The 17,884-nt window shown below is 34.3% G+C and overlaps 1 protein-coding gene across 4 annotated transcripts in view; it reads right to left on the reverse strand.

Annotated features, from left to right (window-relative positions):
- Nucleotides 1-7,647: 7,647 nt before the first annotated feature.
- The window catches only part of LOC107964958 (uncharacterized PE-PGRS family protein PE_PGRS20-like), a 68,458-nt gene continuing 58,221 nt past the window's right edge, over nt 7,648-17,884 (reverse strand). For 3 of the 4 annotated variants that reach the window (XM_026442739.1, XM_026442740.1, XM_026442742.1), the window contains 3 exons: nt 17,310-17,464; nt 14,567-14,917; nt 7,648-11,225 (listed from right to left, as the gene is read on the reverse strand). In XM_026442739.1, coding sequence (XP_026298524.1) covers nt 11,095-11,225; nt 14,567-14,917; nt 17,310-17,355 — 528 coding nt within the window. In that variant the 5' untranslated portion in view covers nt 17,356-17,464 and the 3' untranslated portion in view covers nt 7,648-11,094. Of the gene's footprint in view, nt 11,226-14,566; nt 14,918-17,309; nt 17,465-17,601; nt 17,766-17,884 lie in introns of those variants that run through there. The other variant, XM_026442741.1, reaches the window with a different exon arrangement.

Genomic DNA, 17,884 nt, shown 5'->3' on the forward strand with positions numbered 1-17,884 from the left:
TGGTAAAAGCCATGGAAGGCAAAGGAACAGATACCCTAGAGACGGCGCTCTATGAAAATACGTGGAAACTCGCGATACTTTCTCACAAAAAGCTCGAAGAAAACGTTGTTCGCTTCTTCGCCCGAGTTTCCATTCATTTTCCTTCCTTTGAAAAGCTAACCGCTCTTTCTTTTTTTTTTCTTCCTTTTCTTTTCTTCCTTTCTTCCTCGCATCGTATGTGACCAGAAAGAACGAGAGGAATCGAGCGTGTCGAGGCTCCCTAGATCCAATAAACTAACTTTACTTCTAATTATATTTTCGTTGCTTCCATTCTCTAAACTTTTTAAGTTGCAGAGAAGAGATTTCCCTTATGGAAATATATTTTTGTAATTTCGATAAAAATTATTAAAAAGATATATATATTTTTTTTTACACGTTTGATACGTAATTTAATTAAAATTTTTATCAATTATTAAATCAACGTTTAAATTCTTAATTTTCTTTCTCCGTTTTAATTAAAGTCGATCCATACGTTTCGAATCGAATGTTTTATCATTTCAATTCGAATTGTATTTTAAAATTTCGTCTAATTTCTTCCCAAGCATTTCTCTACATTCCGTTCACTGTATGAAAATTGGAAAGGAACCTCGAATACACGAATTCCCCCTCGCGAGAATCGCGTTTCAACCCCCGAACCTTATATACCTTCGTGCGTTACAAGAATCATTTATAAAATCGTGCTTGGAAAATTGTTCCATTTTATTCTAATAACACCGCGTCTCGTTTCTAATTTTCTCCAAGTTTCATTCCTTTAACTTTCATCTCAACATATATCTCAAAATCAGAATTATTCCTACGCTATTATAAAAAAATTCGCGGCCAAATAGTTAACTTTCTTCAAAATTCTCGATAAAATTGATTAAAATATTATCTAGGGAAGAATCCAATATTTTTCTTTTTTGGATAAAAAATACAGAGAGACAAAGAGAGAGAGAGAGAAAAAGGGCATCCTCGACGATACGAGAAATCGATGGAAGAAAGAGAGGAGGAGAAAATTTGTTCGCGGTCATTATCGAGAATTCTGGAACAACGGGACGTTTGCACGTCGAACGCATTATAACCGAAGAGTTTTGCAATTAAACTTTCTATAGTCTGCCAACAACCTGGCAAATATTGTTCCTTTCGTCATGCGAGCGATACGAGATGAAAGCGCGGCCGTTTTGAAAAGCTGAGCGAAGCAGACCGAGAGATGGAAGAAAATGAAAACGAATTTTCTTGCATTCTTGTTTCTTTTTTTTTTTTTTTTTTTTTTTTTTTGCGTAGAAATTTCTCGATAATTTCACGGAGTGACCCGTTTCAATCCATCCTATCCGTGCCATAGTGCAATATTTTTCTTTCTTTTTTTTTTTTTCGTGTTTCGAGAAATGAAAATCGAAATCGCGAAGATTTGAAAAGATTAAGATGTTAGAATTTCATTTCTCTAGGGAAATTCGTGAATGGTAGAAGAGACAGGGTATGCTCTTCTCTGAGATTTTCTTGTTTGATTTTAACGAAAGTACGAATTTCTTTTTTCCTCGAATTGATTAAGTTTCGAAAAATGTATATCAGAAATTTTCTCGAAAGGAAACGAAAATGTTCGAATGAGGAACATTCGGGTTATTTTTTTTTTAAGAATTTTTAATATTAAGATACTTTGCTGAGAGCTACGAAGTAGAATTTCAAATTCAATTATGAGATATTAAAAAATTTCTTAGGCTATTTTCTGTGTACACTTCACAATTTCTTATAATATTTTTTTTTTAATAATATTTTGAGAGAATTATGAATATTATTTTTGAAAGTTGCCTAATATTGTTAAGAAAAAATGTTGATTAATTCCATTTCAATAATCTATTATAACATTTTAAGAGATTCCTTCTCAAAGGCAATTCCTCAAAATTCAATATAAAAAGAAATTTCGATATAAAAAGATCTGCCCTTATTAAATTGAAAATTTGTATTGATTTAACCCGATATTTCAATAAATCGGGGAACTTTAGTGCCCTCGAAATTTAATAAAAGGTATATTAAAAATCTCGTCGATCTCGTGCATCCATTAATCGAATATTTGGCCATTTACCAAAAATCTCAAGTTGAAAGTTTCCATGTTACACCGTCATCTAATAAAGAATCCATCGGCCATTTTAGAAGAGGAGTCATAAGCAAGTTGGAAATTTCCTCGATTCGATTTTTCTCCAATGAAATTCCCTAATAACCCTCCCCCCATCCCATCCCATCCTATCTCTCCCCTTTCGCAGCTCGATCTTACCCGACTTAGCTGTAACTTTCCGCGCGTGAATTTATGTAAATTCGTCCATTATTAAAACGGGACACTCCGTGCACGCGTTCGAAATCGAAAAAAATCGCTTAAATTTTAATACGCCTCCGTAAAATCGTACACCCATTTGTCTCGTGATTATTATTACACGAATAATATCGAATAAGTAACATCGACTCGTGTTTCGATTCTTTTTTTTTCTTTTTTTTTTTTTTATAAAAACGGGCAGAAAAAATCGCACGATTTCGCGATTTCAGTATTCAACAATCGTTTAAAAAGGATTACAATTGCAATGTTTCACGTTCGCTCTTCGAAACCATCGTATTCTCTTAATAAAATCTTATACGATGTATTTTTTTCGGTTGGATTATCGATCAATGTATTTGGGTCGCTTTGAAAAGAAAGAAATTATTTTATTAAATTTTCAAAGAATTGAAATGAACGAAAGATTAAGGAAGATTAATTGTTTTAGTAACGGAGAAATATATTTCTTCATACTACGTGAATAGAGTGATTTTGTTTGCGCAAGTTTTATCGTCGTTCTAGAAAGAATTTTCTAAAAACAAAAATTTCTAAAAAGGATTTTAAAGTAAAAAGTAATAAATTCGAAGGAGGAGGGAGAAAAATTGAAATTTCATTTATCCATTTGGAATATTAAAATGTGGAATATTAAAATTACCAATTAACCAAATTATTAGAGGAATTTCTCATATGAAATGAAATATTATCGTAAATTGAACAAAAGTGAATTTCATTACACAGTCGAACTCCATTTATCCAAAACTCTATTCATCCAACTCTATTCAACTTCCTCGACTCCTAAGTGATGAATCCCTGCCAATTAAATTATCTAACGTGAACTTTCTGTTATTTGAACTAAAAATTACAAGTAAGAAACTTTCAATTGTATTTCCAACTAATTTAAATAAATATAATTCCAATTCGATTGATAAATAAAACAACAGAAGCAATATCAGAATATTGCTTTTATAAAAATACATCAATTTTCTATAACTATACCCAATTTATTTAATCTTGAAATCTCTTAAACATCGTATCATATAAATATCGTAAAACGAATTTTTCCAGAGAAGATTTCTAAATTTTAAATTCGAGGTATTAAACATTCTTTAATTATATAATTTCATCCAATTGAAATTGACATCAGAACGGAAAAAAATCTTATTTTTCACGGATAACAAAATTCTCAACTTGAGAATTCGTTCTTTGACAAGAAAGAAAGAAACTTGCTCGAACAGAATTCTACTATGCTCTGAGAAATTCCTCTTCCAAATCAACCAAACCATCGAAAGCATAGCCGAACCCAACCCAATCTTTCCCTCCACCTCTCATTTCCGATTCGCGCGAAATTTCAAAATCTCGAACCCTCGAGATCCCTCGACATCGTGGAACAAACTATAGGGGGAGATGACACCCTGAATGATCAACGATGAATCACCACGACACGCGAGAGAGAGAGATCAGAGCGAAATGGTTGCTCTTTGGCCGACGTGGCGACAGCAGGCCGGCCAACGTTGACTCGAAAAAAGTTCCCAGATCGCGATTTCACGCGGGAGGGAGAGAGACGGAGGCCGCGCCCCTGCAATTCACAACGTAGGGCAGTTAACGAGCCTGGAGAAATCAAATTTTTAGCTCAAAATTTCCCAGTAAATATCGCTTCGAGCGTTTTTAACCTCGTTCAAAAAATCTTGGAACAATATTTTTGCTTCGATTTGTATCTATATATATATATAGATTTTTCGACGATGCTTCGTAAGTTTATCCTTAACACGGATCGTTTAAAATTTTTGCCCATCCCTGGCCTCTGAAGCTGGAGGCGAACGCCTCGAATATGGAACTTCCGGACAAAGCGATGAATCACGACGCAAGGCCCGCCCTCCACCGCGGGATTTCCGCTTTCAGGATCTCGATATATATATATTTCTTTTTTCTTTTTCTTTGGACACCGTTTTAACGGCGCCGTTGCTCGAGAGCCATTGGGCGAGGATTCGTTTTCAGATGCCTCGTTTGCTCTTGGTTTACTCTGGAAGATTTATGTGTGTATATGTGTGTATGTGTGTGTGTGTGGTGGTCTTTTCTATCCTTCAATCGATCACTTTTCCTTTCTTCTTCGGGTGCTCGATCGCTTGGATCGGTATACGGAATTTGGTTTGATTTTTTATTGGGGCGGTTGAGGAACGATTCAGACATCGATTAGTTGTAGATATTAAGATAAATTTTTAGTTGCATCAAGTTTTTGATGTTAGGTATATATATATATATTGGATTTTATGGTTTGTTCAAATTAGTAAGAGTTTGATTTGATGGTTGTTTAATGTTGAATTTTAGATGGAAGTAATGTAGGTGATTTGTGATTCGATCGATGATAATTTTGATATTAATATACGATACACTAGTGAGTCTTGATCTTATAATGCGTCTAAATTTCAAGATAAATGTGCGTTCAAGATAAATTTGATGGAAGATTATGTAATATTGATTATGTAATTGATATGATGTTATATACACTTTCGGTTTGAAATTACATCTTAATTTGAAGATGAATCTTTTGAATTAGTATGTTCTTTGTCAATGTAATAAACGAGAATAATGTTGTTAATATATATATATATATGTAGTCTTCGATAACGAGTATAAGAAAACTTACTATGATTTCAATATCAATAATGAATCTCATTACTTCGAGCAACCCATTTGGCGCGTATTAGTATAATGATTTAATCATTGGAATATGGAGGGAAAATTACAACTAGATTAAAGGATAAACGTAGACAAATCTGATGATCTACGAGCCTAGATTAATCGCCAATACCTTCGATGATGAATATCAATAATATACATTTCGAAGAAGCTTACTCAACTTACGTAATTTCAATTGAACATCGAATCGATTAATTTAACATTAAAAATCTCGAGAAATTAATAAATTAATAAATTTTCAAAATTATTATCCGTTTCGAAATCAGGTTTCTCGTGGAAAGGAACGCTGGCTCTAAAATTTTCTTTTTTTTCTTTGCGGAAAAAAATTACGCTCTGTCCGCGTTTTAACGCGACTAGAATGTTTGCCAAACTGATTCACGACGTTTTCGTATACGAGTGAAGCGTTATCGCTGGTTGACAAGTTCTCCAAGTTCGGTTACACGCGAAACTCTCTCCACGGGGGGGGATTATTTTATCTGTTAACGCAAAAAGTGCATAATCGCATAGTAGCACTAATTGTGAAAGTTTCTAGGCGAATATCAGGACGCGACGACAGTGAATTCTAGCTTCCAAGCTAACAGTGAAATTAATCTTCGCGATCCTCGATGCTATAAATATACAGGATTTTGTTCGTGCGAATTAAAATTTGCGTGAAAACGAAAAAAAAAAAATAATAATTAGTTTTCAGAGGAGAAATTATTACAGGTAATTAAATTAAATTGAGTTATGCCATTTCTGTTTATTATTGAAACGTATCATCTTCGTTTTTTTAATTCAATCAAAAGAGTTCCTCTCCTTCTCCAAAATGCAATTTTGGATTGAAAATCTCGCGGTATAAATACGCAGCGTGAATACACAATTTAATTAATTTCATTCGAGTTTCATTCCACGATTTACGAAATTTATACAAGTTTAATACAAGTTACTGGCTTCCGGGCAGTACCGTTATATTGAAATTTCATCGTTTCCGGATCGCAATATTCTGGGAAATGAACACGGGGGAAAATATCAGAGGGATGAATTACTTTTCCTCCCTCTGACGCGCGAGTTTTTCGCGGTGATCTAATCGACGTAAACGAGAAACTCGATTACCCGAGTTTACCCTGAGCCGCGAGTACGTTATGGCTCGGCTAAAAAAAAAAAAAAAAGAAAAAAGAAGCCGGGAGCACACTTCCGATTCTAGATTCGTAAAATCGTGAACGAAGGGATTAAATTCATGATGCAACGAAATCATCGTCCAACGAAATATTTCGTCCGTCTCGAAAACGGTGGAATATTTGTTTTTCTGCGCTTTAGGAATTTATTAAGAAGAAAATATATCGAGTTAAATGTCAAAAAGTAAAAATTGTTTTTCAAAGAGAATTGTTTAATTTTTGATCATTGATTTTCGAATTTAATATAAATTATTAGTCGTACTTTTTATATTAGAATAAAAAGAATAAATTAAGTAAGTCTATGGATGAGATTATAATTAACTGTTGAAGTGAAGAAAATTTGGAAGATTATAATAGTAACTTTTTGAATATATTAAGTAATTAATATATATGAATTGATATAATTACAATAATGCTTTTATTAATTATAGCAGAGACTCTAAAATTATATAATTTTCAATCCGAATTATATTGATTCGAATTGAGATTTTTTTAAATTTGATATATATAGATTTCAAATTCCTATTGATTTTAAAAAAACGGGAAATTAAGTAACGAAATTTCGTCTCTGCTTTATCTTTTTATATTTCAAAGACAGTAGAAACGGGTTTAAAAAGAAAGAATCGAGGATAAAGATAAAAAGGAAGAATGAAAGAAAAGTTCTTTTTCCGAGGAACACTTTTTCACTCTTCGTATACGGTCAGCGATCCGAAATTAAATCAGTCGATCGATAGAAAGACGTACAAACTGGAATAAAAAACCTCAGCCAAGCCAAATTAGTGACAAAAAGAAAAAACTATCCAATGAATCTTCAACAATATTCTAAAGAATTTAAATGAAACAATTAAATAATAAAATTATAATTTCATCTTTTAAATAAAGTTCGAACGACTCGACACCTCAAACGATTTTAAAAATTTAACAGAAAAAAAAAACTTTACGATAATATAATCACATAACATAGAAATGTTTTATTATCCTTTCACAAATCTACTTCTCCGCTTAACCCGTCCATTTAACTTTTATAAAAATTCCCCTCCTAATTTAATTATCGCGAGCCATCTTGAAACCGTGTTGCTCGAAATGCCGCAACACCATAAATCTCTGCTCGATCGAAGTTGCAGAGGTGGGTGACGCAGGTGCGCGAATGTGTGCCACGATTAATTCGCGACCGCGTGCATAATTCGAAGACACGACCCACCCGATCGAAGATCGGGTTTCAAACGCGAGCAAACCGATACTTGCGTTGCACTTGCGTAAATTACGGCCGCGAAAGCGACAAAGCAGCCATCCACGGTTATTCGCCTCCATTGCGAACGGTATTCCAAAGCTTTGGCGTTCCCTTCCACGGTTATTAAATTCCTGCTACGCGATGCAAAATTAACGAACAGACGACGGAATTAACCCGAGTAAATTTTTATAAAACGTGTTTTGAAAATTGAATTTTTCGATGGAACTTTGGATGAATGAAGTTTCTTTTTTTTTTTTTCTTTTTAATCGCGATGATTAAATATTTACGATGGAAATTTGATTATTGATCGAATATTCGAGGTTTCGATCAAGTTTGGGTATTTATAGCTTTGGTGTAATTTTACAGGTGTAAGTTTGGTGGAATATTCGGTTGAATTAATGGAGGAACGATGCTTTGATTTTGATGGTGAAATGACGGAGAATGTGTTTCGATGATAATGGAGAAATGTTTGATGGAATATTTTTATGACTGTGAATATTTACGTATTTGATACGATGGGTATCACTTCTTTTTGGTGTTGTCTTTTAAGAGAGATTCGCAAAATGGGTGAAGTGGAAAGTTTTAAAATAAATACGATAAATAATATTGTTTCTTGTTACAACTTGTTGAACGTGGTTGGAAGAAAAAAAGAAAAGAAAAATGTTTAAATGAATGAAAATGCATTATGCACGGAATTTATACGGGTACAAACTTAATAATCTTTGTTTTATTCACGAAATTGGTGACAATTTTTTCGTTGAAATTTTTATTTTATAACGAACAATTAGGATCGTGGGAATGCTCGAACGTTTGAGAATTGCAACAAATGTGCATCGAAGATTTAAAAATGAATTTGAAATGGAGCAACTTCATTTTGAATAATTTTTAACAGTTTATTTTTTTCTTTTATCTTATTAATTCTCTCAAAAAATTATTATATCAATTAAACAACAAATTCAAAATTATCAGGATTAAATATCATCTGTTATCGTGTCTTCTAAATTATTTTGAACATTTCGAAAATTATTTCATGATCGAACTACTTATTCCTTTTTTTATAACCAATTATATCAATCTCTTCAAAATTAATTAATCCAATAATTCATTTCAAAATCTTAGGAAGCAAACGTAATTATCACAATCCCAGAGAACGTTCAAGCATTCATTGCGGTTTACACCGAGACAGAGCAGAGAATCTTCTCCTCTTAGAACGAACCATGAAACGATCTCGTTTACCCTCGCGTGGGCCATTTCGTACAATTTGCGACGAGAGTGGCGCAAATAAAGTTCGAGAGGCCCGCCTCGTATAAAGCCTCGTATAGCGAGTGGTTTTATCCGCCGTCATTAAAGTTTGGCCCACAAGGGTCCGTAAATTATCTGGACGGTGATTAAGACGAAGGAGTAAATCGCGTATGATGTATATATATATATATATACTCTTCCCTATTTCTCTACAGAGATACCTGAAAAATCGATCGACAAGGCTCGAGTGGCCGATTCCCAAGCCGATTTCGAGCAACCTTTTCCTTTTCGAAAAGTTCGTGCAAGGAATTATTAACGAAAAAACGTGTGGAGTTTCGCGCCGCAACGGATAGTGTTGGGTATGACCCACCAACGAGTCGCTCGAACAAATGAAATAATACGTTTCGATGTTTATTCAATTAATGTTTAGATTTCAATTAATCGTTTAGATTTGTTCAAACGCGGCACATACCCAACACTATATCCCTTTTCAACAAAGCGGAGCGAATTTTCGGAAAGGAAAAATTTACTCGGAAATCGAATTTACCCGAGGAATGGAATAATCAACTTAAATTTTGTTGATCGACTTCCAGAATGATCTGTGATAGAGTGTTCAGCAGGTCTCTGTCTCGATGGACCTAGCCTGACGTCAATATCTAAACCCATCAAGCCAGGCACTAAATGAAATTATTAACCCATTTTGGGAATTCCGCTAATTACAAGGCCTCGTGAACGATCTCTGTACACCATCCACGATCACGTGGTGACCGGATCGATACCGAAAGTGTGGGTGAACGATTCGATGTTAAAATATTCAATGATCCGTTTCAAGTACCTTCGCTATCAAATTCCCCTAAATCCGATATCACGAAACATTTCGATATTATTTTAACTTTCATTTCTCGATACTGATACCGATACTCGAACACGAAGAAAGAGATCGAGATAAATTCGTGTTGTTGAATCTTCGATAAAATATCGGATGTTCGCGAACAATTTCACTCATCTCGTGTTTGTTTATAGTATTTATATATGGAAATTTATATCGGTATCGATTATCGACATCTTTATGATATATTCGCGTTAATTCCGTACACTGTGCGCGATCGAGGATGCGGCGACAACTGTGCACTCTATATATCCGTACGATTAATGGCGATGATCGAGCGTTAATGGTTGGTTATGGGTATGATAAGACAGAGGCCGATCGAATCTTCCATCGAATCGGAAATGTGGAGATTTGATGCGTGGATGCGAATGAAGAAAAGTATATCTTTTTCTGAAAACATGTTTCTCTTCTATCTTTTTACGAATTACATATAAAATCGATGGACTTATACAATTCCCTATTTTAATTTCTAACCTCTTTTCCCGTACGATTTAATCGCGTGATCAGATATCGAAGATGTTCGAATATTAAGATCGCAAGAAAAAAGTTAAATTCGAGTTAATCGTTTCCTGAATATTCTTCCCCACCCGATATCCAATATCTTGCCAATTTCCTCGTTCGAAGACGGAACTTTCTTACGATTTAATTACAATAATTCACCCAATTATCAGAAGAATTCGAATTACGATTTAATTACTTTTCAGAGGAAAATTACCTCGTTCACCGATACATCCAATAATCTTGCGAATAACTTGCGATTTCCGCATCGAGGACGGAGAGAAGTACCTCTTTACGCGATAAATTCCACCATAATTCTTACCATACCCATAAGTACACTTGGTCAGAACCACCCTTTCCCCTTCAATATCTCCTTCCCCCCAAAAAACACCCCCCTTTCAAAAATCCAACTCCTCTAGACTTATCTGTTTTATTAAACCTCGAATTATCTCGAAGAGCCGAGGAGTCGAATTCTGATCCGCGAGAAATCCTTCCAACCGGAAGTCCACGGGGGAACCACGCCCGAATATCAGTCGCCAATCCCCGGGATTAACGAGCGAATTAACGGACGAGGAAATTGTTGCGCGCGTGGCTTGGATTCGAGCGCAGTTCCAATCCCCCTAATCGCCCTATCTCCTTCCGGTTTCTCCTTCGTCGAAAGCGAGCCGTCATCCATCATCCACGTCCGTCCACGAAAAGAAAAGAAGAGGAGAGAAAGAGAGAGAGAGAGAAGACGTGGACATTGTTATTATAATCCGTTTTCGACATATTTCGATAGAACCTTTCGGATTTCCGGTCGGTTGGATTTGATCTTTTATCGCGACGATATCGAGAGAGATATATATTCTATATATGGCCTCGATGGAAGAGAAGAGTGGTGGTTTCTTTTTCCTTTTTTCTTCCCCCTCTCATGTCCTTTGGATCACACGGGTGGTAGCACGGTGTGGTTGTCGTTGATGTCGAGCAACGGACGCCTGTTCTGCTGGACAAAGTCCTGGAAGATCCTGTAGGAGGGCCCGCGTACTAGTTGTTATCGCCTGGACGAACGGAAGTCTGCACTAGGCTATGCCAGGGTGACCACTCCTTCCGGCTCAGGGGACCAACAGTTGTCGGACAGCCAACACCCGACCACCACCGTCACGAAACCGATCAGCAGCGCTAAGAAGATGTACACCTCCGCCTTTCCTAGGGAATCTGTGTAAGGGGGACAGGGAGGGGGAGAGAACGAGTTTTCACACACACAGTTTTCGTTGAGAGATGAGTAAGATGTCAACGTTCCTCGTGAAAGAAGTTATCGTGAAGAGTCGAGATTATTGAGATAAATTGGCATGTCAATTGAGGCTTCAACTTCATCAAATTGACAGAACTACATCTTATAGAATTAGGATCTATGTGTACATCTTTCGTTTCTGATGGAAATTTAAAACTGTTTATAATCTAAATATAAATTTTAATTGTTCTCGTTTATCTTTATTGAATAGATCTTTTGAAAAGTTGATTCTAATTGGTAAAATAAATAGAAAAGAGTAGCTAGGTATTCAAAAATATTAATCGAGAGTAATTTATTGAGTTGTAAGCAAAGGTACGAATTTAGAGCAAAATATAAATCTTATGTTTCTGATCTCAACTCTTTATATTTGTTTCAGCCTCTACTCGATCGAATCACGAATGTATTAACACCTTACACGTAGAAACGACACGTAGAAACGTGAATGGAAGCGTGCACGGCATGCCAACATGCTCTTTGTAAAGGGGAACGATCGAGGCACAAGATGTGTGGTTATGTACAAAGAAGAGAAAAATGAGAAGAATGACGTGGATAAATTATGGCAGTGGTTTTGAATGGTCACTCGAATTTTCATCTGTTGATTTATGGATATTAGTGGAAAGAAGTTTACGCGGATTTGGAAGTTTAGATTAAATTTTAATCGATTTATGGATCGATTGTTACAATTGCGACGATTTCTCTATCGAATTTTACTTTCTTTCGAATTATCCAGCCATTCTAAAAGTTTCTATGTTATATTATGTATGAAAAATTGGATATTAAATTTTCTATCATATTATATATTATTAAATTAATATTATGCATACATTTTTTACATGTGTAAAAATTTAATGCGCTAGTTTTAAATAATAAGAATGAATTTTATTTATTCTTGACATTCCTCTTCTACTGATTTCTGTGTACAGGATATTCGAATGAGATAAATGGAAAATACAATAGTAAATACAATACGAAAATTCCATCAATTGAATATTGAATTTCTATTTCTCGTTCTACATGTTTCTCCGATTTATCTTCAATCGATTTACATTTGTGCTGTTCGCTTGAATATTTCCTTGCATTTAAAGATATGAAAAACGTTCTTCGACGGTTTATATCTCTTAGAAACTTGAATTTGCATATTGAATATCCGTATCGAATTGTAAATTACGTTTATCCAACTTTTAGGTTGACTTAATAATTCTTAGAAGACGTTATATATTTTTTTTTATCATGAAATCAAAATTGCGAAACCTGTATGCGCGAGACAAATTTTTTATCCATGACAATGGAAGAGAATTGAAAAACAAAAATTGAAATCGAGATCACAATATCTAAAAATCTAATTATAAGGCAGAAAGCGATTTCCAATTTAATAAATAACACGCTTCGAAATTGAGAAAAGTCAATAAACAATTTTTCAATGTCCTTCTTTTTTTTTTTTTTTACAATTCGAGAGATTGTGTGTGAAACAATTCGATAAACATCGATGACAAATATATTTGTACAGTACGCTGAACAAAAAGTTCAACACTCAGAAACCTTTTATCGCGGAAATAAAAATATTTTCAAAAAATTCAATGCTACGAATGACGATTCTATAAATGATTGCATGTATGCACAATTTGTGTTGATTCTATTAAAAAGTAGCTAAAAATTCTTCGTTAAATTAATTTACGAATTTCTTCATATCGTAGATTAATCCAAATATAACAATCTCACAAATAAAAGCACAGTTTCAATTTATTTAAATTTAAAAGATACTTTTGACGATTCTCAGATTCCTTCCACGTTCTGTTAATGAGTCCATCCACACTTTAAGTGGATGGAAAAAATTTCTACTTATAACGAAATATTCGTATTCGTCGTTGAAAAACTTAAGATAATACATCGACCGACCCATCGAAAAATTTGAAAGTTAAATCAGAATCTAGAAGAGAAAAATACGCGTATTGTTCATTCGTTTCATGAATTTTTCACGTGTTCGTCATTGTACCATCTTCGATGCCAACGTCGAACGTTGACACAGAGATTCGGGAGAACGAATCTTTGACTCGATGTAATCCCTTTAATCCTAGTTCGTTTGAATTTTTATCGAATAAAATATGCGACGAATATCGAGTGGAAAAAGGGATAGAAATTTGAACAATTTTCTTACGTATCCTCTTTATTGTAAAAATCGTGGATATGAGCGAAGTTTGAAAGACGAGCAAAATATGTCGGAAGATTTGGATATTAGTTCAAGGATCGATGTTACGATACGTGGATCATGGACAGCTAATTCGAAAGTCGAGTTATAAACTCGACAAGTTTTCGTAGTAACACGATGAGAAATTGCTTGCTTCGATAAACTACGATAGGTAACACGAACCCGTGAAAGTTATACACGATACTTAACCTATTCGATTTAACAATGTTTGAAATGGATTTATGATGGATAATTGGTATGTTAATGATTGCATAGTGACAATGCGATGTATGCAAAAGTATGAGGAATCAAATGGAAAAATTATTTTGTTTGTGGATAATAGAAGAATATTCACAAATATTTGAGAAGATTGATAAAAAGATGAGATGATTGGATGCAGCAAAAAAAAAACAAATTAATTTTAGAAGCTGAAAGTAATTTCAATTAATAAAAATCTAAACAGATGATTTTCACATGCATTCTATAAATAAACATTCATATAAAATGATTCAAATTAAAGAAAAAACTTCGACCATATAAATTATTCTAAATAAAAAATATATACCAGGAATAGATTCGTTTTTGAATTAAGAAAGATGAAATAAATCATTAAATTAATCCTTAAATTATTAAACTATATAATTTTTTTCAATTCTAACAAGTAAATCAAAGTATAATAGATGTAATTCCTACAATACTTTATCAAACGCTAAATATTTAAATTCCTCTGTATCTATGTTCATGATAGCAAATATATCATCAAACATGCTACTACGATAAAGAAGCGTACAAATATCTATTAAATAAATATTAAAACTTTTCATGCATAAAATTTAAATTTCAAGCCATAATATCTAATACAATAACAACAACGCCCAATCCTTTCAAACATCACATGCTTATGCATTCACTTATTCATCCATATTCTACAAAGCTTACTTAATTTTCCCGCCAAATTTTAAAATAGCCCTATCTCACACCGAAAAGCATAAAAATAAAGGGTTTGAAAAAAAAAAGAAAAGAAAAGAAAATACAGAATCAAAACACATCAAATTGGCGGAGAAAACACGGATCCTTTACCTAGAGGCCCCTTCGACTTCCACAGTCCCTTGATCAGCGTGGGGTCACCGCGGCGCCAGTCGCGCCACCCTCGGCCCCGACGAGGCGGTCCCGCGGACCAACCTGCGCCACCGCCGGCGGCACCGCCACCAGCCCCGCCGCCGGTACTTCCCCCGGTCACACTGAAACCAATCACGCTTCCACCGGCGGCGGCGGTGCCAGAGCCAGAAGCACCGCCGCCAGCGGCGCCGAGAGTGCTCGCGCCACTGCCAGCTGTGCCACCGCCGGGGCCCGGGGTGCTCGGCGATCCAGCCTGCGGCTGTCCATGGCCCCCCGCTCCGCCACCTCCCTGTGGCAACGGCAGTCCGGCCGCTAATATTTACGTTCATCCGTTCCGAAGCAGCAGCGTGAAAAAGGACATCGAATCGATCGAATTATTATTACGCACGCGATCCGCATTCGTATCATCGCGTAGAGATCGAGGCACGCTGTTTCCGTCGTAGTGGCTCGAATGATTTTCTTTGGCGAGTTTCTATGAACACGTGACGTCACGCCAGCCCCCCACTACCACCGTTAGATCAGACAGAGGCACGTCACGTGACCAGGCTTCCGCCATACGCAAGCCTTGCATCGTGTCACGTGACGTGCACGTGACCGAAATGGCAGCGGTAGTGGGGATAACGTGCGTCATAGATTCTCCTCTTCTCTAGAAATTCGCTGAAGGGGAATCGAGCAACGTAGGGCCCGCGTGTTACAACTCCGGTGTAGGGATAAGTTAACACCTTTGCGTCTCGGATGTGGAAGAATTTGTTTGAGCCAGGTATCGTGTGAATAGAAAAGGCGTATGTTTCTTTGACGTAAGTTAAGTTATATCGTTAGTAAATAGTAGTTTTTCAATTCGAGGCAAAGATGTTAAGTAAAGGATTGTATCATTTACAAGAATGCATACACCTGACGATTTTAGAGTGTTTATTTATATATTTGATAAGTGGATATGAGTTTAATTTATTAATAATTTATTTTTTCAAATGGGAGATTTGCAATTATGAATGATATTTATGAGTCTATGTCGTTCTTTTTGTCATTTGAAATATTTTCAGAAATTGCATTCAAAATTATTGAAACGATGATAGTTTATGGATAGAGAATTTTAATCGAGCACTGACTAAAATTTCAATGAATGAAGTTCTATTATAATATGCAGCCATATTCGTGGCAGGGATTATAGAGTTTTGATTTAATAAAGACAAGTTGTATTCTCGACTAAGTTAATTTAAACTCTAACTTTAGTTTCAATCGTTCAGAGACTAGAGACTGTTACACACAAATTATGTATATCATTTCGACGAAATTGTGCCACCTAAGATGATGAACATTAAGTAAGAAATCATAAGGCAAAGAGTTAAGTTAAGTATTTTGTTGCATTGTGATAAAATTATGCATTTCAAATCTGAAAATGGAATATTATATATCTCTTTACCTTTTAAGAATTGTATATATTTTGAACAATCAAATTTAAAAAAAAAACTAAAATTTATCTTCATCAAGAAGTTCATAACTTAAATTACATTAAGTAAGAAAATATTTGATACATTTTTTTTCAAATATATTTTACAAAATCATCAGGTGTATATGTATATATTATAAGGAGTCAAAATCAGAGGAGGAAAGTTGTTGATAATAGATAGGATCGTGCTCCTTTAATCACTGCAAGAGCAGTTGATTTCGCTCCCAGGTAAATTTATTCGACAAAGAAAAGTTTCGAATTTCCACGCAAAAAGATCATTATGCTTCATTTGCCACATCGATAAGAACTATAATCCCCGAATAAATTTACCCGGCTCTAGAATCTCTCAGTGCCAGTTTTGTTTGCATGCTAAAAAAATGAGAGAAATATCTATTTTGCAGTGTTATAGAAATGAAATTCATTTCACCCGAAACTTTGCACGTTTGTCACTGAAATTTTCATGGCACGCATACCTGTTGATGGTCACACAAAAATATTAATTTTATCGTATCAAAATGGCGAAAAATATCGAAAGAAAAATAAATTTACTTGATATTCATCTATCGAAAATGTATCTTTGATGTGCATTATACATCAAACGCGATATTATATTTTCACAATTTTAATATAGAATATTTTTATTAAAATTGTATTAAAACGTTACTAATACTATTTTATTTCTTGTTTATATTTATTATATTATTATTATATATTCTTTATGTTGAAATTAAAATAAAAAATTATAAAATATAAAATTTTCGTAAAGAATTATTAAAGAAAATTTAAGAAAAGAAATTATATACGATTTAAAATTCGAAGTAAGAAAAATTTGAATTAGATTTTCCTATCTTTCTTTACAACCAAATTTTTACGCTCCATGAATTCTGTTCCTAAAGTTTCTTATCTCGTGAATGCAGCGCAATCGATTACGTAATTAATCCCGGAAGAAAGAACTTTGCTTTGACTTGATTAAATTTTTCGAAAATAACTTTCTATCTCAAAGAAGTCTATTGTGAACATTTTATAATATGCAGATTAAGTATTTGGTAGCAAAAATAACAAAAGAAATAGACATAACCTATTATTAATCTATTTTTGAAGTTGAAATAAAATAGTGCGAAAAATATCTTCGAAAAAGAAACTTTTGTCAAAAATCGTGATATCTTTTTGTTATACGTTAATATCCCATAGAATATTTATACGTTACAGTTCATATGTTGAAATTATTGTAATCATGTAATCGTAATCAAGACTTACCGCATATGCAGAAGAGTAAAGTACTGGCAAGAAAGATCCACCCCATAACGTCATCAACAAATTGTTTCTGCGAAACTCATGTTACGCTGAATATCGCCTTTTCTGTCTGTTGATCGAACTCGATGATGTTGTCTTAATCATTTGAATGATGATTTCTAAAGAAAAAAAGATATTTCATTTAGATTAAAAATTCTGATCGAATGTTCAAAATGACAGAATAATGGCGTCCATCAAAGACGAGAAGATAAATCAAACGAAAATTTTATTATCGATATATTTTTGGAAAGGATACCTTTAATCGTATGATTCGTTAGAATTGTATTCCTGATTAATTTGAGTGCACAAATTTCACAAAGATATTTAATCACTACGAACTAATTTAAATGGAAATACTGTTTGAAAGGATTCGATTCCGCGGCACTCCAGTTCAATTACGCAACTTCTTACTCTATGGCTTCCCGCCTAAATCGAGTATCGAAGTTTACCTTGTTGAAAAGCGCACTCTGTCGACGAAAAAAATAAATAGAAATTATAATTTCATTGGAAACGCCCAATAATAAATATGAGATATTATT

Source organism: Apis mellifera, linkage group LG9 (assembly GCF_003254395.2).
Source record: "Apis mellifera strain DH4 linkage group LG9, Amel_HAv3.1, whole genome shotgun sequence".
NCBI classification, from domain to species: domain Eukaryota; kingdom Metazoa; phylum Arthropoda; class Insecta; order Hymenoptera; family Apidae; genus Apis; species Apis mellifera.